We start from the raw sequence: 26,308 nt of genomic DNA on the forward strand, positions 1-26,308 counted from the left end.
GCGCCGCCTGGGGACATTTTTGGCTTCTGGAAAAAAAATTAAAACCGGATCGAAATTAATGTTCGTGCCAATCTTTTGTCCATCTAAAGGCCTAATTATAATAACAATAAAATATTACTTCAAATGTTTTTTTTGGAAAATATTTTATGTTTTATGTTTTATGTTTTTGGGGCAAAAAAAGCAGTGCACTCATGTGACGAAACCGGGATATAAAGGGTTAAAATCCGCGAAATGTAATTAAAACTTGACATGAATATTTCAGGGAGAAGTAGTTTTAAAAGACTGACCAATTTAAAGTGAAAAAAAAAATTAATATTTAATATTTTTATTGCACTTTTTGGGCGTGGTCGATAGTGTGCATTTTATGAAATGCGCTCCTGGAAAAAAAATAAAAGGCGATCGAAATGACTCTTGGTGCCAATCTTTAGTCCATCTAAAGGCCTAATTATAATAACAATTGAATATTACCTCAAATGTTTTTTTTGGAAAATATTCAAGTTTTTTGTTTTTTGGGGCTAAAAAAACAGGGCGCTCATGTAATAAAACTGGGATTTAAAGGGTTAAAACAATGAAAATATAATTAAAACTTGACATGGATATTTTAAGCAGAAGTAGTTTTAAAAGATTGACTAATTTAAAGTAGAAAAAAATATTGATATATAACATTTTTAGAGCACTTTTGGGGCGGGACCATTTTTGGTCCCGAGTTTCACGAAAGGATGGGATTTTGAGGTTCTACCAAGGGTTAACTCCCCGCATTTACTCAGATATGTATGCAAATGAAGCTGTGGCCGATGAGAGGCCCGTGCACCCCAACAGCTCCAGGCTATGACTCGTTGGCTGTGAATTCTACAGTTATTCGCTAACATCAATTCACTCAGGGAAGGCAATGCCTCATAATGTTGGTTCACTGTCAGGTTGAATGTTATCCAACAGCTGGTTTCCCAGTACCGATATACTGACAGAAAAATGCATGTATTCTCTTTGAACCATGCCTTTCTAAAAGTTTCCATTTAAATGCCAGCACAAATAAATCAAACTATTTTAAAATATTCTGTCTGTCTTTTTTTGTTTTTATACATATTAATTCTAAATCGAAAATGACATTTCAGTGTCACTGGTGGCAACGCCTTATTTAATACCCCCTCCTTTGGTCCACGGTTCTTTACAGTATTGCTTCAGTTCATTAAGGTTTGGGTATTTTCATTTATGGACACATTTCAATCAGGTTTACTAAATTAAATAACGCACACTACAACATTACAAAATAGCTCTAATAAATACAAATAGCTCTAACTGTGAATATCCCAGTATATTAAACAAAATTACATATCTCTGGTTGACATTGAGGTGCATACTGTCGTACTGTACTTTGTTATTTTCTCTGTAAAGGATGTGCAGATAGTAATGTTGTGCAACTATTGCATTGTGTACGTGTGCGTTAGATGGAGGAGTTGTCCAGGAATGATTTCCTGTGTCATTCAATGTTGCATTTAGGTAATCTCAGTCTATCACAGAGCATCCTCCTATGACTGGCCAGCACGTTATGGAGTGGATAGGAAGTTTTGTCCAGCATTGTCCTTATCTTGGACAACAAGGCGCCCAGGTCCTATGGCTTGATAGGCTGTCTTTGTTTTTCATTAAAACATGGAACACATGTGTACTATGCCCAAACACCTCGATTTTGGTCTCCTCTGTCCAAAGGACATTGTTCCAGAAGTTTTGTGGTTTGTTGAGATGCAATTCTGAAAACCTAAGATGTGTTGCCATGTTCATTTTAGAGACAAGGGGCTTTCTCCTGGAAACCCTCCCAAAAAGCTACACATGCTTTGTCTTTATCTAATTGTACTGCTGTGAACTTTAACATTTAACATGCTAACTGAGGCCTGTTGCTCCTGGGTTTTTTGCAATGTCTCTATGCACTGCAGTCTGACCTTGAGGCCAGTTTTCTGTGACATTCATTCCTGAGAAGTTTTATGACATTTTGTTAAAACATGCTTGAACGGCTGAATCCAGACTAGCAAACTGCAAAAACGTGTAGATTATATCCACAATAGAGTGCATGCTGTATCTACTCAATAAACAATAAATCTAATTTTGTGTTAATGCCCAATTGCATTAAAACTATTTTACTAAATATGGTTAAAACACTGACAGACAATATAAATATATTTTTGGGATAAATTCCACCCTGTAAAATTGTTGATGAATTACATAGTTTTTTCATAGACTTCATACAATTTCTCCACCATGAAGTACAAAACGAATTGATGAGCAAAATGCTTTTTGGCTTCACTTTAAGCCAGCAAAGTGCTGATTGTGGACATTTCTTTAATTTTCCTCTGTCATTAATTCCCCTTGATACATAATTTTTTGATAAACTGCATTCAAGCACAGGACCTTACCTTAATCATCTGATTAACATCAGCTGTTTTATTCACGCTTCACAATCACTGTGTCATTCACAGCTGACACCCAACACTCAGTTATATTGATTCAGGTATAGGTATTATAATCTGACAGCACAAATGGATCCCTTACATGCCAACAGCTCTTAATGTATTACCTCCTCCCACCACCCCAACGTTGTAGTTTCATTCAGTTTTAGCCTGAACGGAACATTTAAGAAGTGCTTATAAAGCCAAATCTTCTCTGCTGCTTTGGTTCTGTCAAAGAGCATCGCCTCCCTCCAAATCTATCAGTTTAACTCTTAGCTTTTGTGTCTGATTAAACCTTCATGTAGCAAACCAGTTCTTTACTGGTATTAATAATTTTATGAGCACTGCATTCAGACTGTACTGGGGATATCCAGTACACAACCACAAAGGCTGAAAGCCTGTTGATTCATACAACTGTGATCAGTGACCAGAACAGGTACTTGCAGGCATCCAACTTAGCAACATATAATGCCCACTTGTGGACACACATTCAGCAATCCAAAGGCTTGGCTAGACTCAGTAAGTAGATTGCACACCTGGTTGAACCCAAAATATGAAACATTATCACGATATTACTTCTGGGTAGTTGCAGTAGGTATTAAACAAAGACAGAGCCCGTTTAGAGGAAAGGAAGAACATACATCTTTATCAGCGTCCACTTACAAAAGGTTATCTTCCCTATTGCTCAAATGTTACCTGATAAATGTCCTGGTAACTCTCAATATTTTCACTGCGGGTGGCACATTTGTCATCGTTGAGGTGGCGGGCAGAGTAGGGCACAGATGGGAACTACTCCTACACACTGGCGTTGACATATGAGCAGCGGGTCGGACCAGACAAGCACGTGTTTGATTGATAACCCCTCATGCGTACATCTTAACTACCGAGAAGCTGAACTCATGTGCAACGCTGGAATGTAATGAACTACAAGAAGCTTCATAGGTAAAGTTATACAAAAAGTAAGATTACCCCGCATTACTTGGGTAAAACTGTTGCAACGGCAACCACTCTCTCTGCCAACTTTAAATCATACCTCCAAGCTGGTATATGAAGCCTTTTGTGCTTACACGCGGGGGGGGGGGATAACTCAATGAAACAGCATTGTGTGATGTAGCAGATAGCACATTCCTGATTTGTGGTAGAGTATCAGCTACTTGAAGGTAGTATGCCCACTTTAAAATAAACTTGTCAAATGTGACAAGGAAGATCCAGTAATTAGTACATATTGTCATTCCCTGAAAATAGATGTATTCAGACAACTTGTACCTATACTGATCTGCACATTCATCACGACCCATTTAAATCTATTCTTTGTTGTATGCTTTTTTTATTGCCATTTTGGAACCCTTCCACAGGCTGCACTGTACACTTGTCATGTGTGCATTCAAATTTATTAAAAACCTGTAAGATAGAACAGTAGGTGTATGTGAAGGGTACATCCACCACCAGTTTACGGGAGGCTCGCATGTTACTGTGTGTGGGCAAGCTGAGAAGAACGGCTCGAGCGAATACAAGAAAAGATACAATGCAACCCTTGTATGGATCTGACGCATTGTAAAAAGGTGTCCCTCGGCTGCTCTGCATCTACTTTTAAAGCGCTCCAAGTTGGGGAAAGCTTAACATAAGGACAATCTTCTCACATCATCAGATTAACGTTTTCTCTTCTTTTGATGCCTAAATATCAGCGACATCACAAACTTTACTTTGTGATTGACGTGAGCCAAAGCACACTTCCAGTATTGCTCATACCTAGAGGACAAAAAACAATTTTATTTCCAAATCTTTAGATATGATGGCTGCTGAGGGGAGAAGTTCACCCTCCAAGGTTTACTCTCTATAATCACACAGATGGAGCCAGCCAGGGATTGTAAAGGTAAGCTAACCCAGTCCCAGCAATTTTTCCACACACAGCAGTCTGTTTGGTTTGTTTGCTGTCTCTTCAGGACTGTGGGTTTTTTTTCCCCCCCACTGTTTTGACAGCCTACCATCTGCTTCAGAGCCAATCTCGATCTCATATACCTTCCCCAGTCTGTATTTACTCGGCTGACAGGACTTCAAGTTTGGGACTAAAGATAATCAGTAATGATAGTTTGACTGAAGTGTACGCGCAAATGCTGACACGTGTTTGAGGCGATGATTGGAATAAACCACGACAAAAATAATTTTAATAAAATATTGTATTTAATGGCAGAAAGGAAGAAAACATGCTCTGATGACCTCCACCTGAAATTCAGTCAAAAAGGGCAGAAATCAATGAAGAAGTTTAAGATTCAAAAATAGCTTATGGTTACAAAGTCAGTGCTAAAAAAAGACATAAGATACAATAGGCTAGAAAAAGAAAAGAAACCAAAAAAAGCTATACTATAATAATATATTTGTGCTACAATATCTGCAGTTAAACCGCTCCACCCTCATTTTTTCCCCAAAGGATATGACACAATAAGGATACAAATGGTTCTGCTGGGCCACAATATCAAGCCTTGGTATCTTGAATAGATAAAGTGTAAACATAATTGTGAAGCGAAAACACCATTGCAATAAACATAAGGCTTGTTCTATATATGCACAGTGGCATCATGAGAAAAGGCAAATCATTTCCATATTATCATTTCATCACCATATCATCGCTCACCTGCTGACTTCACCTCTGTTTTGGCCCTCTCTTGGTAGCTGTGTTGTCTTGTTTCGGTCTTGCAGATCGAGCAAATTGCTGAGAATTGTAGAGTTAAGGTCTGGGGCAGCAAATATTTTCAATTCTATGTACTACTGCAATCTATAATTCATTAATTATCTCACAGCCATGGAGTGTCATTTATTTCTGAACTTGCACAGAGCAGCTTTAGGCCACATCGGCCTTCTTCCTTGTGACACTCACTGCCTCATGAATTTAATCTGAGTAAAGGTCTCAGCTATTTGTTCATAAATGCCAGAAGACTTCTGGCCAAAATTGACCTTATAAGAGTTTGGGTCTCTTGGTTTCCTGAGGTTGCCTCACTTACTCAGTGACATAACCATAATCATACAGACTGATAAACAGTTCACCTCACGTAGCAGGTTAAATAAAGAGAAGAGATCCAAATGTGTGGAAGACTGTGACCGGAGTGTTTTTGCTAACAAACCTCAGACTAAAACATATGAGGATTTTATGCCGGGTTTTCTTCAAGCTTACTAATTTTTGCAGCTATTGGTAAGTGCCATACTGCAGTCTCAGGCAAACTGAAAAAAATCATGACAGGGAATTCAAACTGGGACTGGCTGTCCTCTGCCTAAAGATATCTGTACCTGAATGAACCTCTGTTCACTTTCTGATACTGCAAACAGACTAGAAAAATATCACATTTAAGCTATGAGTACATGCTTATTTCATTTTATAACAAACGTACGCAAACAAGCCAATCCAGGAAACATTTCTCAGAATAAAGGACTAATTATACAATAATAATTGTAGCGTATAACTTAATATCCAGAGCAAAATTTGGGATTAAAAATCTTAACATTTTTACAGTAGCAGTAATTATATAAATAATTTTTGGGAAAACTTAATTTTTTGCTCAGAGTTGGATGAGAACGTTGACACCAAGCTTATCAGTGTAGCCAGCAGCCACTGTGAATGGTGCAATAGCAAGTGGCACAGCTGTTTGTTATTACCTGGTTATTACCTTGCTTTATGCTAAGCTAATCTTACTGTCAGCCTCCATCAAATTAGTTTTTAATCAAACAGACTTGAAAAGGCACAGCATTACACACAAGAGGAACCAATAAATGCAATCTCAAAGAGTCAAGCAGCTGAGATTGACACAGAGATCAGAAATGAAGGTGAAAGGTAACAAAGTTAACATGTCAACGTCAGGTCAGCCTGCCAAGTGAGCTTCTCCCAACACTGCTGTTGCTGCTTGGACTGCTCCATCAACTGAGAAGACTTCTTTTAATCTTTTATTGCATTATATTCAGATTTTAATTTATTTAGATTGAATTTTTTTTAATTTCCTATTTATTTAGCTCCCACTGAATGTTTTTTTTAAGTTTTCGGAGCTACTTTGTATTTGGATATGTAGCAAGGTCAGTTCTCCTGCTTTGGAATAACGTCCAAACTTTTGGAATAAATAAAGTGCATTCCCATACTGATATCTTCTGACATAAAAAATACCGGCAACCAAAAAGAAAGACCATCCCACATTTTACTAATCACATAGTGGCTAAAATATTATAAATATGAATAAAACCGAATTGATACTGAGAGACAAATTTTATCCTCTTTTTTATTTTTCCTGCAACACAGCTGAATGCAGGACAACACCTGAAGTAAATTATGCTGCAGACATCTCTGTTCACTCTTTGAGCTGAAAGACTAATATGCTGTCGACAAGCTAATTGGGTGCAGGATGCACATTAAAACACTATCAAAGTCAATAGCCTTGTTCCATTAAACAAGTTCAAATGTTGATGCATGGTTATCTCTGGAAAGAGGAAGAAAAACAGGTGGTGGTTCAGAGCTGCCAGATATTAGACCATATCCTCCTGAAGGTACCGAGGACCAAAGCCAAAAGCACATCTGTGAAAGCAAGTGCCCACTTGATAAATCATCTCTCAACTACCCCTTGATGTCTGTACCATTTTCTGCACGTTCACTTACATGTCATAGCCACTTAGATCACTTCCTTCTGTTTACCATGTTTTTACCTGCACTGTATTGTTATGCTAAATAATGCACACTAATGGTTACGTTTTTAAATCCAAACAAATATCAGTGCAACCTGAATTCACACGTTGTCTTTGTTTCATCTGACAGAAAGGATACAACAACCAGAGGTTTGTCATAAAGTACGTAGCCGTTGGTTTCCTTCAGGGCTTTCTCTGCACTCTGCACACTGGGGAGTCCGACGAAGGCCTGCCCTTTCATCCGCCCCTCCTTCATTAACACAATGTCAAACCTATGGAACAGGAATAAAGACACATCATTATCATTCAAAGCTTGTGGCCTGGTCGACTCAACGTTAAGCTCTGGCTTTTCAGCGTTACAAAAGGAAAATGTTATCTGCTCCTGCGAGCTCATAAAACAGCGGCTGTCGGTCATGCGTTAGTGAGACCCAGCAACCTGCAGGTTTTTATTCCAATTAATTGATTCAACTGAGTCGATATTTAGCTGGTAGAATAATTGAAACTCTGTATTAAAGTGCAGTCTACTACCAAAACATTAGGCATGTCTAACTACACTGAACACAACATGTCTATCCAGCACACAGTGAAACCTGAAACACTGAATCTCTCTTCTTCATTTCTAATCATTTGGCAACATCAGGTAAGCAGATGGACAGAAAAAGGTAGCTGACTAAATCATTATTTTAAGGTTGACTTCATCAATATAAGTACATGTTAATGACAAACAGCTGTGTAATCACACACATTAACAATTTAAAACTGTGATGACAAAGAAATTTAGAGACGACAGAAAGCTGTCTTTAATTTTGCTGCTGCACAGCTGACTGTGAGTGAGCAGCTGCAGACAGCTGGTTAAGTTATCAAGTGACAACATTCACTCACGTTCACCTTAGTTCTCTTAGGACCAGCTTTTCTGTGCTACAGTTTATTTGAATTCACTAAAGACAAGCTGTCATTTGCATAAATCATCAATTCCCCAAAAACCTGAGATGCTGTTGAAAATACAATTAAAAACAAAAATCTCCCAATTTTCAAAACCCCCATAGTTAACTTAAAACAGGATATTAAAAAATCATATATAATATTTGAAGGTAAAAAATGTACCATTTTAAGAAAAACATTAGCTCATTTTGAATCTCCCCCCATTTATGAATGAGACCCAGAGACACTTGAACTTGACCCAGAGTGGGCACTTCACCCTCTTCTGGAACCATGGCCACAGACTTGGAGGTGCTAATTGTTATTCCCACCACTTTGCACTCAGCTGTGAATGTCTCCAGCGCAAGCGGCAGGTCACCATTTTTGGAAAACATGCACCCTGCATACCCCATATATGCATATATAAAGGTTTTAGAGCAACAGAGCTCTCATACAGACAACAACATATTTTGCATATTTCAGCAATACGATGCTAAACTGCATCCTGCACAAACATCTTTGTAGATTACTTCAGACCTTTCCCCAACTGGAAACATTTTGCAGATCATAAAATTAAAAAACATGAAAGCCAACAGGAAAATATGAAAGTTCAGGACTGTTGAGCAGCTAGAATTCTAAATCAGACAATAATGGGGCAACATTCCTCTCCCAGCAGACCAACAGCTGGTCTCCTCAGTTCCCAGATGTTTGCAGATTGTTGTTAAAGAAGAGTGAATGCGACACCATGTTAAACATGGCCCCACAACAACTTTCTTATACATGTTGCTGCCTTCAAATTCCAAATGACTCATTTTTTTCCCCTTGAAATTGAACATTTTCGCAGTTTAAACACTCAAAATGTTTTCACTGTTGCAAAAAAAGCTGGTGTTCAGAACTCTTTTTCAAAAGTGTTGAGGTCACTAATTGTTGTAAACGCCAAAGAAAAAAGAAAAAAGCCAAGCAGGTCACTAAAGTGAGAAACTGATTGGCTCGCAGAGTTGCAGTTTCCTTTTTATCACCTGAATCTGTGTTCAGAGTCCGTCCTCAACACAAGCTCGGTTTGATGACTCAGGTGGAATATTCATTTGAAGTAGTGCTGATGCACAAACATAAAAACATCCCTCATGATCTCTACATCAGTTTAGGTACTTATTAATAACACAAGACAGTGTCAGCATGAATAACTAAAAACTCTCAAGAGAAAGTGACAAATTGCTAGAGTCAAAAAATAGCTCATGAAGAGAAACTTGGGGGGGGGGGAGTGAATCACAAGTTGTGTTAATATGAAGTAAAGACATGATACGGAGGATTGATGTTAACATACATGTTTCTCTCCTCTTCTGACGAGAGGTTAATGTATCTCCCGTAGATGTACTTCAGCTCCTGAAGACAAATAATAAACATTAGCAGCAAAAATGATTAGGATTTTATTTATTTTTTGTGATGCATCATTACAAAATTGAATAAATATTAACCCAAAATGTTGATGACACATTTGCTTCGCACTTAATTGAGTCTCTCTGCGAACTAGAAGGCAACAAAGTAGCTTATTGGATAAATCAGCTCGACACAGCCGGGAGGTTAACGGTGGAGATTAAGGCAGCCTGACCTTCAGGTGAGCCCAGAGACGCCCACACAGAGAACACTTTCGCTGCCACCTTTTTTCTCACCTTCACCAGGGCCGTTACTCACAGCTGTGAGCTACGGCTAAGAAGGCCTGCGAATTCACTGAACAGCTTTCGTATCAAATGTAAGGGAAGAAATATCACCATTTTCCCAGGAAGCATAGGGTCAAACAGTAGTAATGTATGACATCATCCTGATATAATGCATTGCAAGAACACCTTTTATGAGGTAGTGGCACCTGTTATATGCTTTATGCAATAGCAGTTATCATCAAGCTTCTAAAACAAGACATTTTTAAAGATAACTGATGCTATGCCAATTTAATATATAGGACGATGATCCCAGACTCTCACGAAACAACTCCAGTGAACCAAACAACCGCATAAAAGTGGATCAAAGAGCTAAAATTGGACCTACCTTCTCTTCCACTTGCTTTGCAATGTTCTTCACGTATAGTCTGCAGGTCGGCTCGCCAGGTTCATAATTTTTAAACACAGACATCCTTTTTATCTCTGTTTTAAAAGAGAGAAGGAGGGGGTGCCTTGATGCAAGGTGAATTTCAAAAAAAACAGGTACAAAGGATCACAGGGCTGCCTATACCAAAAAATTTAAATAAATTCAAAGTCGTTGCAACTCAATACCATCTGCTCAATGTTTTATTTAAGACAGGATTGAGAAAGAACTAGGCTTAGAAGCTCCATGACTTTAAAGCAATGATTACATGTATGAACTTGTTTTTCAGTGTAATTGGGCATATCGTGTGTTAGCTGGTGTATACGTGCTTCTAAAAACACGGCGTCAGAGAACGTGAGACAAAGTATTGGTTGAATAGCCCAACTATTTAATAAAGGTCTACCTTTCTGTCAAATTTGCTCTCATGCCAGGGAGAAACAAAACAAGTTGTATAAAATGGTTTAAATATACATGAAAATGTGCATTTTTCCACATTTAAACCTATGTAAATGGACAGCAGAGCCAGAGGAATGTCAGTGTTTATTTGGAGGTGTGTTTTCACCTATTCAACTAAACAGCAGGATTTGAAAGCAGCTCTGCCCTGAAGCTGAATTTAAGCTAACCTGCCCTGCAAAGCCGAGTAGACCTGTAAATGATAATTCTGTCTGTGAGTCACTGGATAAATTGTAAATAATTACGATAACGGAATCTTAAAATCACAACCTCATTAGAGAAAATGACTTGTAATCATCATCATCCCTACAACCCTGCTAATGTCAGTAATGTTGATCATTTTTGGCCTTCCTGAGTAATGGAAGTTTCAAAGTTTTATTTAACACACCCCAACAGCTAGACAGACAAAAGCACTGGGCCACCTACCAGATCAGTCTTTGAGCTGATGTCTTATGAGTCAGCAGAGCGTTGGTGACTTTTAGCTACTATACGCCTCAGCACGCAGCGCCACCGTTCTGTAAATTTATGTGGCTGCCACTTTGTTGCCGACACGCTGTGGTTCCTAACCGCTTCCACTTTGCAATAATACCACTTACAGCTGATTGTAGAGTATCTAGGAAGGAACTGATCGGCGGCAACAAGTATTACAGTCAAGCTACTTTCGACTGCTCGCTTGTCACAAGGGGCTGCCGCAGTGGGAAGCTCTGCATGTTTGATGTGGCAGCTTTACGGCAGACGCTCTTCCCAACGCAACCCACAAAGGGTCTGGAATTACCTTCTGGTGGTAAACTCGGGCTGGAATTGAACCAGTGACCTTTTGCCTGCCAAGCAAACATGTGAACCACTAAAGGTAGACTGCACGGCTAGGTTGTTGATTCTACACAGGGAGAACGATGTTACTTTACTCCCTTATCTCGTCTTAAAATGTTTCAGATTAACAATATGCTGACGCTGAATGCTTTGATATTTTGCACTCAAAAAAAGGTGAGTGTAATATTAGACAGTCACAGTCAGTAGAAGCTAATTAGAAGCAGGGTTTTGCAATGCCAAAAGAAAATTCTGTTCCATATTTACCACCAACTCCTGTTTCTGTGAAGGATTTCTTTCAAGGCAGATTTTCCACAATTTGCACTTCTTTTTTGTTTTAGCCATGATGCCTCTCAGCTAACTGGCAGTTTACGCTAATATGCATTTCAAAGTATCTACTGCTTCTACTCTACTCGCATCTAAACAAAGGAGGGAATCAGAATATATTACAGCTCCTTGAAATGGAAAGCAAGGACTTTTGGAAACTGACACAGCAGCTGATGCACAATAAACTGGACCAACAGAACAACAGTTCCATGAAAAAGTGACTACTGTAATCACATAGCTAACCTAAAACTGCATTTTTGGATCGTTTCTTACTGATTGATTAATCTGGTAAGCATGAAAATGATGTGACTCAGATCCTGTGGCCTTTGCAGTGACTAGATCACACCCTGCATCACACTATGCATTTTATCCTTACAAAGACTTTGAATCGATGACATGCTGATAGCACGAGGTGGCCCAACCCCTTTACTAAGAGACTTTGTTGCCTTTTCCTTTAATCTGTCACATTTCTGTGCGTTACATTTACCATCTCTTGACAGCCGTCCTTTCTCCAGCTCCTTCCTCGAGATGACATCTGAGACGAGATCCTGCTCGTTGTCGCTGCGCTCCTCCTGCTGCTTTGATGCCTGCGTGCTGAAGTAAAGCTTCCCAAAACCTTTAGCCTCTGCTTCCTCCTCATTGCTGCTGGGCTTGATCTCGCTCTGATCCACTTGAATGGACGATGCTAAGGGAGAAAAGTGTAAGCGTGCTAAAACCTGTGTATCACATTGTTACATTAATTATGCACGTATTTCTCATGTGCCACTAGGTTAGATCTGCTCAACCGCTTTATGGTATCAAAAACAGGAGGATGACACTCTCCCTCTAGCACAGTTGAGGTTTTCAAAGTGTTTACCAGTAGCAGATGGTGAAATAATCACTTCCAAAATGTTTATCCTCTTCAGTAAACAACACCAGCTCTGGATGGGGATGGGAGGGTGGAAGCAAATCCTCTTGGTCACAATTAGTTTAACATATTGATATTTAAATTTCTAACTGTGGCATCAGTATAATCCGAGTTGGAAATAATGATTTCTTTGTCGGGATTAATACAACAGGGTTTCATAAGGCAAAGAAATAATGAAAAAGGTGGAAGGTTAAACTTGGTGGCGCTGACTACTGGAAGACGAGCAAACATAAGCACATTCAGTCTCTGTGAAATAAAGAACTGTAATCAAAATTCCCTCCTATTTTGCAAACATGAGTTTGAAAGGCGGTGGAAGGATAACTCTTTTGAGGAGCACATGAATGCACACACACACACACACACACACACACGTTGTAGATGGAATTACTAAGAGCAGTGAGCCTCTACAAATCCGAGGAGGGTGGGGGGAGTTGTCACCCACGCAAGGTGTATGTGTGTGTGCACTGGAGCAAGCAGCGTTGGGGAGCTTTTCTGATACACTCTCTGCAGAGAACTAGATCGCTGCTTTCAAAATTATCCTTCTCCTTATCTACCCCACCTCCCCTTTTCATTTAAATAGCTTGTTTATCGGATCCCACACCTCCACTTCCCCAAAACAAGACTAATCCAAAAAGCCACCTGTCATAGTTTATCTTTCCCCTGCCTTTAGGAAATCTTTTGTGTTTGACTTTGAGATCTATTTTACTTCGCAGGGACTTGCCAGAGAGTGAAGTTGTAGCTAGAGAGCAGGGAGATAAGGCAAACAGGGAACTGCACAGCTGACAAGTAACACAGACTGTGCCCTCAATGACATTTGCTCATACAGATAATGGTTAAACCTTTTTGGTGGCAGTTTCTACCGTGATATACTGCTGTGTAACACTTGGCTGTGACTTCGTCCATGGTGCGGGCTTTAACTTATGTCAATAGGAACATCAAAACACCTCCTGCATCAATGTGATAATAAACATGATGTATAGTAATAACTAAATCCCTACACTGCCTCAGCTGCACAGAAGGACATAAGCAAACCCATCTTTAAACTTTTGCGATATATTTGGAGACTGCAGCATTGGTCTGATTTATCTTAACGGTAACTATAAAAGTAGCTTTTTGCATGTCTTAATACAACTTAGCCTTTGTTTCTCACATGCTAGAGATTTAACAATTTTCCACATCTGTCGCTCAGTACACATGTGGATTTTTTTTTTTTTTTTTTTTTTTTTTTAATAAATAGAGGGGGAAAAGCAAACTTCGGGTGGGTCATCCACATAAAGAACGCCGGTGGGTTGATCCCTGACTTCTCCAATCCACATGCAGAAATATCCGTGGCCAGGACATGGACAATACATCCATCAGCATGTGTCAATGACAGAAAGTGCTTGAAAGCTATGTGTGATCATGGTTAACTAGCACAATCAACATTGGAAACTGACTAATTAACATTGCATCATTACATAGTTGTCATGGCTGCCACTTCTCATTTCTTAATGATGTCATATTTTAACACTGCTTATGCTAATTTAAAACACGCGGTAAATGTCTGGAGCTTTTCTACTCTACCTGAACACTCAAAGCACTTTACACAACTTTCATCATTCACTTTTATTCATGCACGTGCTCTCTGTCGAACATGCACACACATTCATTGGTGCACTGGAGAGCAGCTCTGGGTTAGGATCTTGATCAGAGGTATTTGACATGCAGACTGGAAGCAGCCTGGGATCAAAGAATCAACCTTCTGATTAGTAGATGACCTGTCCTACCTCCTTCTACAGTTTCTGCTCTTCACCTTTACCACATTTCTACATCCTCATAAAGTTTATTAGTAACTCACTGAGAGCTCTATAGCTCTGGCAGCAGGTTGGAAGAAGCAAATTATAGAGATCATATTTTATTGTTGGAAGTAGGGCTGCTCAATTAATCGAATTTTAATCACGATTACGATCTGGGCTTTCAACGATCATTAAAAATGACTGAGCCGATTATTAGCCCCTCCCTCATTTATCCGCGACACCTTAAAGGCCGGTCCGTGAAAATATTGTCGGGCATAAACCGGTCCGTGGCGCAAAAAAGGTTGGAGACCGCTGATTAAGGGGACCCGAGGGAAGCTCGGAAAGCTAAGCAGAAGTTATTTGGAGAGTGACTGCCGTTGGTTGAAAAGAGTTTAAAAAAAAAAAAAACTTCAGTGGTGTTGCACACTATTTTATATTATTTTTTTAAAGTCATTGTTAACCCTTTAAAGCCGGTCAGAGCAGCACGCTCCGTTTTGCGTAACTATTTTTAAATCCCTGTAGAACCTGAACCGTGTAAGCTAGCGCAATAATTTGTTTTGCATATGAAACCGGAGGAGTTGTACTTACATCTGATGCCATCAGCTTGTCCTCGGTCACGGTTTCGTTCCACATATAGCTTTGCAAAAATTGCATAAAAAGCGCTTGCAGGAACAAAAACATAATATTCCAGAAACACGCTTTGCCGTTCCTATCAGCTGTTCGTAACACTTCCTACAGTGAAATGATGCACATGCTGTTTTCTTTGCAAATTTGCATCATAGGATTGTTTTTTGTTTTTCCTGCAGTATATAAAAATTGCTGTATCTCCAAAATAAAACTATGAAGACACTCAAAATAAATTTCCTGTGGTGGGAAACTATTTTTTGCAACTTTTTTTGTATTTAAAGTTTTGAGGGATAAACCTCTTAAATTTCTCCAAGTAGAAATATATGTAAACAAAACAAAAGCGATTTTCAATTTTTTTTTGTAGTTTATTGCCTTTTTTTTGCAATTTATGTAATTACTATGGACTTAATGCATACATATTATTAAAATATGGGCTATAACAGTTGTATTGATGTATAGCAACTTGAAATGCTCCCACAAATGGCACTACAGCATGTAAAAAATAAATAAATAAAAATAATATAAGCTCTGGTGGACTTGGTTCTATAGTAGGTCTTAAAGGGTTAAATAAATATTGTCAAATAATCGTGATCTCAATTTCAGTGAAAATAATCGTGATTATCATTTTTGCCATAATCGAGCAGCCCTAGTTGGAAGTATTAAATCCACCTTTAGCAAAGGTCTGTATATCCCTCTTTGGAATCGCACTAAAAGTTAAGCAGCGATTAAAAGTAAAAATAAATAAATATCTTGTGATAATTAAGCACAAGCATTTGGATGGTACCTTAAAATGTAAATAAATTAAAAACAGATAATTTACTGTGAAATGATCCTTGTCATTCTGTAATCCTTTAATCATATTATGTTACATTGATCATCGTCTGTGCCTCAAGCTTTCATGTCTTGTGCATAACTAAACACAAACAAATTACGGTCTTGCAAAGCCACCTGTGGTTGATGGACGACTCAATTTCCTTTTCAAACAGTAACTCTGGCTGAACTGTATCTTTCCAGCGTCATCAGTACAACTTAAATAAGTTCAGTCAAGAGAAGGACCAACAATAACTTTGATAACTGGGACAAAAAGTCTCAATTTCATTTTTGTACCTTTTTTGTTACCATTTCTGTGAAACAGTTATTTTTACCCTTCAACAATGGCAGGCTCCTTTATCTCAGCTCTGTTTGTCCTTTTCAAAAAAAACAAAACAAAAAAAACCCATCATGAATTTCTACAACTGATTAACTACTCTAAACTTCCTCCTGCTTTCCTCTTTATATTACTCGAAACTGAATATCTCTCGATCTTCAGTTTCAGAGGCATCAGCTTGGAAACTGTCATGACTCAACAAAAAAGCTCAATCCAGTAAAACTAGCCAACATAATTGACAGCAGAAATTGTGGGAGGGAGGATTACCTTTGCCTTCGTCGTCTTCAGGCTGAGCTGGCCTACTTCCTTCAACAGCAGCTGCTACATCCGGAGCTGAAATGCGGAACTCAATTTTCCTCGGACCGGCGGCGTGGGGCTGCTCAAACACATCCGAGGGCTGCAGAGTCGCAGCACTGAGGACAACAAAGACAATCACTGCTACCCTCTACTGCAATCTCTAAAAATAACCTACAATAAAACTGAGCTCCTGAGCCCCTTACGGTTCAGGATATTTTGTTCTGGTCAACCTGAGATATTTCCCAGTCCACAAACATGTGGCCAGGAGACTGTGTGTTTGTGTATATTTATAGTTTAGTAACAGAGTTTGTGGCCTGTCATTAAGGGAGTGTGTGAGTGTGTGATGCTGAAACAACAAGTCTCCGAGCCGCACGAGGCTGTGTTTATGAGGAAGACTTATTATCTGGAGGTTTTTGCCCTCTCTCTTTAGCTGCCTGTGAATACTGTCCTGAGATGAGCTATGCGTGAGGACTGTGACATGCATGAGTGCCTTTGGTCTACCTCTGAGAGTCTGGCTTGGGAGCATAGAGTAGATCCTTGATCCTGGGCTTCTTTCGTTTTGAAGCTGTTTTTGGTCTCAAGGGTCGCTTGCATGCTTGGTTGACCAGGCCCATCAGACGAACAATCCTGAAATAAACCAAGCATAGGGAATAAGGGGGAAATCGTCCAACTTGGTCCAAAAAATAAAAAATAAAAAAATCTATGAAGCTAGTACTGTAATCACACATTTGCAAATGTATATGGATAGTTAAATATCTGCTGTAATCAGATTTAGAAATGTATAAAAAAAAAAATTCTCTAAATTTATATTCTGATTTGTAAATGTGCAGAAGGATCATTGATTTTCCAGGTCTCTGGAGCTCAGCTGGAGGGCTGGGACATCACTTTGGTGATTATCTTCTATAACACGTCAGTCTAAAATCATCCATAGGTGGTCAACTAGGGAGGAGACCTGGTGACCGCAAAGACAATAGTATATGATTCACACTAGTTTTGTTTTTACTCATCAGACCATTCAGCATCCTCAGACCCTAACACTGGAGGCACAGCCGTTCTGGAAGATACCACTCCCATCAGGACAGGAATGTTTCATCACACCATAAAGGTGATCACTCAGAGCAACTTCATATCGATTGGCAGTGACCCAAACCATGCCAGTATCATTCCACTGACAGCCAGCCAACGCCGTCGATGTAAGGTTCAAAGATTCATATTTGCCCTTTAGTTTGTCACCTGCTGCTAAAGTGGAGCAAAAGTCAGACACGAAAATCTTTGCATTTACACAATTGTGGATCTACACGAGCTTTCTGCATATTTAGAAAATATGACAGGGAGTGAGATACAGATGCAACTAATCTTTTCTCTAGAAAGATTAATACTGATGAATAATATGTTAATACGCCGGCATGACCGTTAGCTATGATGAGGTGCAAAACTATCTGAAAGCCAGTCTGACTGTCTCAAACAGTGTTTGTGCTGCACTCTGTCGTCGCCTCACCTCTCTTTGTCTTCGTCGTCTCCACTCTCATACTCGGATTCTTCCTCGCTGCTCATTTCCATCTCCTCCTCTGGTAAAGGGGGATAATCGGGAGGGAAGGGAGGAGGCATGGGGATGGGTGGAGCAGGAGGCAGGAGTTCAAACTGCGGGAAAGAAAATTACATGGCTTAGCATACAAATGGGAGAAGCGATGGCTGATTTTGATTTTAAATTAAATACAGATATTTTAAATTCGACAACAGTCAAAGGAGACGACTTTACGGTACTAAAAACAACAATTATTTTTGCAGTTGAGCAACCTGACGACCAGCTTCTAATAACTAATAAAATGTAAGAAAATGAGCGCACAATAGAACCAACGTGTCAGAGGAAAAAAGGAAACTCCTAGCACAGCTGGACACAGCATTCCCGGACATTTTGCATGAGAGAGGATCTCGCCCTTCACATCCTATCAATTGTTTTTTTTGTCTATGACTTTGACATTTTGAACATTGGAATTTCCTTGAATATTGAGCATCATTGCTCTGCTTCTGAACCACCATGTCAGTTACATACAGTTAAATGTAAAGTTTCTGTTGTATTCTCTGTCTCTGCTGTTTTTGCTGCTTGCATGTGTACAGTATATGAACCCTTTTGTAATCACTAAGGCTGGAAAAGACGAGTGAAAGCCTGACTTTAATAATTAACGGACCCTCTAATAGCAGCAGCCTCCATCAGACCTTGGCTGTAGCTGCTTCTGACACTTCCAAATGGTTTTTGGCATCTTTTTGGACCGCTCCTCTTTACAAAGCTGTTTCAGTCCATCAATATTTCTGGGATGTTTTGATTAAACACAATTCCTCAGGTCATGCCACAGAATGAAAACCGAGTTAAGGTCAGGTCTCTGTCTTGCGAGTTTCATCCTTTTAACCATCCTTCTGTTGATCTACTCGTGTGCTTTTTGTCACTGCCCTGTTGCATCACCCAACCTCCCCTAAACTTCAGGGCATGGACTTCTTGCCTGCATTTCTCCTGTAAAATTCATTATTCCTTCAATGATAGCAAAGGAAAGTGTTTTGGGACAGGCGGTTGATTTTCTTTTCTCTTTTCCTATTTTGCAAACCTTTTTTGTGGACTGTAGCGCTTTGGGGTGTCCTTCCATTAACACAATTCTTTCTCAGCGCTTTTCTAACAGTTGAGACATCAAAAAGGATTTCACAAGTTTACCAAGAGATTTCTGCAGGTACTTTTATGTTACCCTCGGGTTGTTTTTTCACTTCTTGCAGGACTGCACACTGTGTTCTTGTGTGATCTTTGCCCACTCCACTTCAGCTAAAGTAGCAACCTGTCCTGAATTTGTCCTACTTGTATGCACTTTGCAGACTGATGAGCACTCAGGTCTTTAGAACGGCCGTTGCAGCCTTCTCCAGCTTTGGGTATAAAGCCTGCTGTGATTTTGTTGAGGTATGGTTCATGCCAACCAATCATTTGAGGGAAGAGCAGCACCTGCATCTGCTTTACTGAAACACCAAACTCAAAGTAGTTTTTGGAGAAGTTCTGAATGTGAATATTTACTCATTAGTTTTCCCTGTTTGTGTATTATTAGTTTACTCAGACTGTGTCTGAATAAAGTACTCATAAAATACCTTTTATGAGTACTCAGTGTAGAAATACTGATCATACCAAAGTGTTCCTGCATCTGAAAGTGTGACGTGAACACATGAAAGTTCTGATGATTAATAAACAAGCTAACTAGTACATTTGTATATTTATATGTGCATTTTGACAAAAAAAAGAATATGAACTATGAATGGAGAGAAAGTAGGAATATTTTGGCTGATCTGGGAAAAGTGCTCACATTTACTGCTCAAAGATGTTCTTTTTACATTTAAGAACTTTCAGTCTCCGTATTTGGGAGAGTCAAAAAGTTAAGGAAAGGTAGGGATCTATAGTTCTGCTCATCAACCTAAAGACACACAGCTGAGTGTTACTGCCTTAACAAGCTGTCTAACTCTCAGAAGTACATTTTGTGAAACATAACACCTGCTTTTATAAAAGAAAAAAAAAAAAAAAAAAGAAAAAATCTTCACATTTACACACTTGGAAAGAGCTTTACATTCAGTGATGGTGTACAGAAGCTTACCATGGGTGGTCTGGCTGTGATTGGGCCAAAAGGACATGGCAAATTCATCTTGTTCATCAGATGAAGTACCTGTATAGTTTGAGATACGAGTTTGAGAACAGTGAAAATTCATAGCACAGGCTGGGGGGAGAGAGCAGGTAATATAAATATATATTGCCGCTCTCAAACAGGCAGCCGGAAACTCGGGCTCCATATGTAAAACAGATTTCCAGGCTTTCGCATACAAATACGAGGATCAAGGTGAGATTGAGGCTCGAGTGAGATGCCTACAATGAGGCAGAGCACCGGGAGAGCTTCTCCGAAACACACTAGCACCACCAAGCTGCTGACACGGGGAACAGCAGCAATTAAAATCCAGGCAGCGCGGCTCCCAGGGAAATGTTAAACCCATAACTCATGCCGCCCACTTATGGTTTATTATTAATACTTGCTTCCCAAATTGAGATTTAAAAGGCAAATGTTTGCTGTTTGATCTTTAAGAGCCTGGATGCAGTTCAAAAACCTCTGGGACACTTATTCCAGAATCATATTCCTATTTTACAATATAAATGTAGGGACTCGAAATGCTGTCACATTAGCTTGAGTTTTTTCTTTCCTGCACTAATTCCCACTTACCAAAAATGAACACAGGGATATCATTATTATGGCCAGCATCTGCGCATCAAGGTAAAATAACAAATAAAACCACACAAAGGAAGCTGTGTTTACTCACTTGAACATAAAACTTTGGCACGCTCATGAGGGCGTGTGTTATATTTGTCAGAATGCCATTAGAGGGTGGTGGATATAAATATTTCAAAGTGGGATTTGATTGAAACGTCAACCTGTAGGAGACAAAGAGAGGGGGAAAAAAAGAGTGTTAGTTTAAACCTGCAACTCTCTGCCTTAAACACAATAAAGCCTTCACTGAAAAACAGTCACGAGAAAAAAAAAAAAGTATGGAAATTAGCGTGGAAACAACTGACGTTTTGAATACATCTGAAGGAGCAAACACTCGATCCATTTCAAATGAGTGCATACAGATGAAGGTGATGTACTCTAAACAAATTCAGTCATTTTCTCAATTTCTATACACAAAGCAGTCAAACGGGAACGAAGCATGTACACTTCTATATTTATCTCCTTCACCTTCAAATCTAAAATTGGAATCCAGATTAAAGCACAAGTGATCCGAGTCTGCTCTGGGGAACGACAGGCGGAAACGGTCTGAAGCCAAGAAATCCTAGAAAGGACTAAACCACGCTTGGCCGGTGACCAGACAGGAAAACACCCAACCTTTAGGAATAATGTGCTCTGTACTAGCAAATCAAAAACAGTGTTTTGGGGTTACGCTGTTAGTTTATGGCTTTACGGAGCATGTCCCTTGCAGTCTCTGATTCAACTGTAAAGTCTGCATCACACCAAGGACTGCTTGAAGATCATTTTAGGCCATCTGCTCCAAGAATTAATGCTGAACCAGAAGTGACTTTTGAAGAGGATAATGATCCTAAGAACAGCAGCAAATCCACCAAAAAATGGTTTCGGCATGAGAAACGGAGAGGTAGAGGAGAAGGAACGGTCTCGTCAAAGCTCAGATTTAATCCCACTGAAATCATGGGATTAAATCATGCAAGAAAACCCTCAAACATCCTGAGAATGAATGAATATTGCATATAAATTGGTCAAAAGTTAAAGCAAGATGATGTCAGAGACTGGCAGACAATTATGTAACACGTCCCTGTTTTGTTTTTTGTTCTTTTTATAAGCACTGTTCAAAGATAATCACGCGTTTGCTTTCTCAAATACTTTTTATGGGATAAACTTCTTCACATGACTATATGTCAAAACAGTCACACATCAGTGTGTGGCCCAGGCAGTGGCCCTACCTCTTGCTAGGAGGCCTGTCATTAAGATTAAAAGCACAAGCCATGCCGTGTCAGCACAGCAAGGTTGGTCCTCGGGAAATAGATTTCTTAAGGTGCCAATCTACACAGCATGGGACAACAAATTCACCTACACTCAAGACTAATGAGCAAAGACTGAAGGTAGGAGAGAGTTATTTAATTTGCCACTAGAAACAGCAGTTAAAGGTGCGGAGGCCTGGTAAATGGTGCCTTAACAGCACTCCAACTCACCTTCGTCATCATTTGATTTAGTGAATGTAGATTCTGTTGTGTTGCGGCTTGAAGCCACGTCATCAGCAAGATGTTTTTCCCCACAAACATTTCTCCTTTGTTCCAGCGCTCAACCACAACTTCTCCAATTAGAATGAAAGCAAGCTGAAGTTAAGGACTTAACCACAGAGCCCGACCGATACTGATATTTAAGGATTTTAAAAAGTCATTCTGATCTTTTGAACCACTGTTTTTTTTTTTTTTTAGATTTTCCAAACATTTGCAACATGTAGTCATTTATTTACCCGGCTTGACTGGATCAGCTGGTTGTTGTGCTTGTGGTTCCAAACACGTGCTTCTTGTGTTTAAAATTGAAAAACAGGGATGTTGCAAAGCGCCCTCTGGTGGGCAAACTATGAAACATCAACACTCATAATATAGTTGAAGGGTGTTTCTCCCATTTCCTCTTTACTTTTAAAACGTTCCCTTACCGACCATTATGAATGCAGCTAATATTATTGGTCGCTAGCAGCAAACAGCTAGTAGGGGTCGCCGATAAAGTCGGACTGTGGTTGTATGCCTCTCCCAGCTCAGTTTTTTCCAGTTTGCATCAATGTGAAATTTGCAAGATGATTAAAATCTCCCCTTCTGCTCTTTAATTATTAATGGCCAGGAAAAAAAATACATGTTTTGCAACGCATCAGCATATGAGTCTGTCTGATTTGCACCTACTCAAACAGACTTTACTTATTTCTTCTAAAGAAAACAACGTAAAATTGTTTTCTTAATTATTAGCATATAATTTGCCACAGAACAAATTGCAAAAATGTAAATGTGTACAAAATGCATTTCTAGCCTTTCTGCTTATACAATGATTGAATTAAGAAAATGAGCATAGCTGACCACTATTTTAGAGTCCCCTTTTTTTAAAAGCACAGATTAATGTATTTTAAATTCACTTAATATCCCTCAATGTATTATTTAGTCCATAAAAGGAACCAAAGACTAGTGAAAAACAGTGAAAAACATCAGAGTTCTCCTTCTGCAATCACATTTTTGCTGTACAGGAGATTTAAAATACACCGTCATTGGTGAACTCAAGCTCAAAATAACCAGCAAGTGCAGCTAGCAGGACATCTCAATTTGTCCCTAATCCAACCTTTCTACAAGCTCTAACACACCTAAATGCAATATACTCGTCTAACCAGACAGCACATTCTCTCAGTTTGTGCAGACTAGTATTAGAATATGGAGCTCTTAAGTCTGGGTTGCTGTAGCAGCAGCAGCAAGACAAACTGTCAGAAATGGAGTGAAAGGTATCAAAGACCACCTGGTCCCACCAACTGGCAGGACAGACGGCCTGTCAGGCGCTCAGTGGCGGCCTGGCTATCTAATTGGACACAAGGCGTTTGACAGCTCCCAACTACAGCTCTCAGATTCTCATCCAGGTTTACTGTCAGCCAGCCTCCAGGCAGTTTCTGCATAGCCAAACTGGCAACACTCTGACCGCAGTTTGGAGAACATGTGTCACACATGCATATTTAATCGAATAAGACAGAGTTTGGGCAGGTAATGACTCACAAACTCTGGGTAATGGGAGACAGGGCCTGTCACCAAAAGGCAGAATGCAATATAGTGTTTTTGTTTTCTTTTTTTAACCCCACAAAATGGCAAAAAGAACAAAGACTAGAACTCTACAAGGTATCTAATGAATAATGCACTAGAGAATAACATCAGCCAAAAAAATAAAAATAAAATAAAAAACAAAACAAGTGATAAAAATAAAATGTTTCCTTCCCTCATGTCACACCAGCTTCATGATGACATGCTTTCATTCTTACCCGAGACTCGGTGCAACGCCCGTCTCTATGATGGGAATATTTGGCTTTTTACTCTCCTGCTTCTTCTGCTCTTGTTTGACATTTTCACCGCTACAGAAAGGCAGAGGGGAGGTTCAGACCACTACAAGGGATGCAATCATCTGCTGTTAACTGACAGAGGCATTAACAGTCCATCAATTTACATAAGAATGAAGGTCTGTGCAGCCCGGGGTTATTCAGACAGCTCACCTTTCTGACACAGGCGGGTCCTTTAGCACTGTTATGTGATCTTGGCCTTTTGCAAACTCCACAATGAGTGTCTGATCAAGAACCTCTAACTGATGGAGTCTGCTTAGAGCCTATAAAAAAAAAAAAAAAAAAGATGTTAAGGGGACTGAAAAAGACCATACAGGACAAAGTGAGAGAAAAACCAGAGGAAGTCTCAAACAAAACGCTTACCCTTGCCGCTGACTTTTCACTCCTAAACGTTGCAAAGGCTGCATGTTTCTGTGGAAATGGACAAACATGTTCAGACTGCCTGGCAACTCAAATGAATGTCAGGATGTGAGATACAGCTCATGGGATAATCGGTGAGGAGAAACGTACCAAGCGGCCCCTGTTTGAGAAGACTCTGACTGACTCAGCTCCGAAATACTTCAGGAGGTCTTCCTTCTCTTCCTCGCTGAGCTCAGCTGGTAAGTGGTGGACAAGCAGTGTTTTACTGCAGTTTGTTTGGACTGGGTCTTCATTCATTTTGCTGCAGGACAGCAGTAAGAGAAATGGCAGCAAGAGAAATGGCAGCAAGTTAAGCTCACAAACCTCCAACAGTGAGCAGCACTCACCTCCTGTGTCCAGTGATAACCACTACCTAATAAGCAACCTTTCACCTAAAAGAGCAATTTCACAGGCTAACTGGTGGTGCAATGCCTCTTGATACTGTCTGCCCCACTGATGCTTTTGACCGGCCCTATGTTCAATATCTAAATCGTTTAAATTGGTGCCAGCCTTCGCATACAATCATATATAATAGTCCTGTGACCATACGAGTAGTGAAGATTTAGGTTACACCAGATGCAGCACATCAGTCTGATACTAACGCTGATGTATTAGACTGGACATCTGACACGTGCTTCTAACAGGCTGAGCAAGCCTCTGTTCAACCCCTAGCAATCGTTAAAGACAATGAGAAATGTGCGTGACTGCAGGCTGAGGTACTAGGTTTAGGCTCATTTATAGAAAAACGTTGGTATTTATTTAAACAAATGATGCCGAATTAATTAATGAATTATGGTCATTAAAAAAAAAAAGCTGAAGTGAAGCGATATAAGACGTGCTGCTTTTTCCACTAGCAAAGCCAAGTTTAATATGCCTTTCCTCCAATAGCTGCTCTACTCCACGATGACTAAGTCCTTACCGTAATGTGCCGCTAACGCTGGTGCTACACGGAGCTAACGTTAAGCTAATTTATCTCAGCCTTTATATGTTCTGGGCACTTTCGAGAACCAAAGTAAAGATTTTAAAACATAAAACAGAGTTCCGAACCGCAATAAACCTTTCTGATCAGAAACTTTCCTCCAAAACCAGCCAGTAAACAAACCCACTTCCGTATTCTCTTCTTCTTATAACGTTTGACAGCATCAGGAATGTACATTAGCGCCACCCTGTGGACTGGAGTATAAAATGCCTAACTTCTTTTTGCGAGTCCCCCTTCCTCCGGGACTCTCGTACAGAACACGCATATATGTAAATATAATTTTAAAAAGTACTAATATGTAATATTTGATAGTAATACATAGCTCACTGAAGCTTCTTTCATCACTTATTTGAAAGCTAAAGCTCTAGTGTTTATTATGAAGGAAATACCGGAAGTAGTTGGTGTAGTCATTCAGTTAGACCACTATAGAACATACACGGTAACAATAAATGGTTAGTTTTGGTCTCATGTTTTATAGATGAACTTAAATTATAGCTCGCATTCTGTATTCCTTGTTCCTCTAGTGCGCATCATTTTAATACTGATTTAAGTATTAAAATGATGCGCACTAGTGGCTTCAAGTGAAGACTGACAATGGGAGGCAAACCTGAGCAAAGCAGTCGAATTAATAAGCCGATAACGTGTTACAGTAAAGACTGACATGATACCTTCTCATTTCCCACAGAGATGGCTACTTGAAGATGCGTGTTTTTATCGCCCTCTAGTGGTTACAATGAATGACTAAATTCGTCAAGCCAAAGGTGAGAGCACGTGGACACTTCCAATGACTACCTCCAAAATACAACGACAAAAATCGAGGAAATAAACAAATACGGGAACCTGTCAGCGTGCCTGCTCATTTCGAGG

The 26,308-nt window shown here is 39.6% G+C and overlaps 1 protein-coding gene across 4 annotated transcripts; it reads right to left on the minus strand.

The window, feature by feature from the left end:
• Positions 1-4,600: 4,600 nt before the first annotated feature.
• rnpc3 (RNA-binding region (RNP1, RRM) containing 3) lies at positions 4,601-25,616 on the minus strand. 4 transcript variants are annotated; one of them, XM_026179650.2, is made up of 16 exons: positions 25,540-25,616; positions 24,574-24,724; positions 24,427-24,474; positions 24,217-24,326; positions 23,989-24,078; positions 20,767-20,878; positions 20,055-20,123; positions 17,933-18,075; positions 16,936-17,061; positions 16,405-16,550; positions 12,169-12,366; positions 10,059-10,153; positions 9,340-9,398; positions 7,237-7,369; positions 5,071-5,148; positions 4,601-4,925 (listed from the first exon to the last, which is right to left on the minus strand). In XM_026179650.2, exons 2-15 carry the CDS (start codon positions 24,718-24,720, stop codon positions 5,080-5,082), a joined length of 1,545 nt encoding a protein of 514 aa, XP_026035435.2. In that variant the 5' UTR covers positions 24,721-24,724; positions 25,540-25,616; the 3' UTR covers positions 4,601-4,925; positions 5,071-5,079. The 4 variants fall into 4 exon arrangements, with proteins under 4 accessions (XP_026035435.2, XP_026035434.2, XP_026035433.2 ...); XM_026179649.2 differs by having other exon boundaries at positions 25,382-25,563; XM_026179648.2 differs by lacking the exon at positions 25,540-25,616 and adding an exon at positions 24,810-24,950.
• Between the last annotated feature and the right edge of the window lie 692 nt (positions 25,617-26,308).

The sequence above is a fragment of the Astatotilapia calliptera genome, chromosome 9 (genome assembly GCF_964374335.1).
Source record: "Astatotilapia calliptera chromosome 9, fAstCal68.1, whole genome shotgun sequence".
Lineage (NCBI taxonomy): Eukaryota > Metazoa > Chordata > Actinopteri > Cichliformes > Cichlidae > Astatotilapia > Astatotilapia calliptera.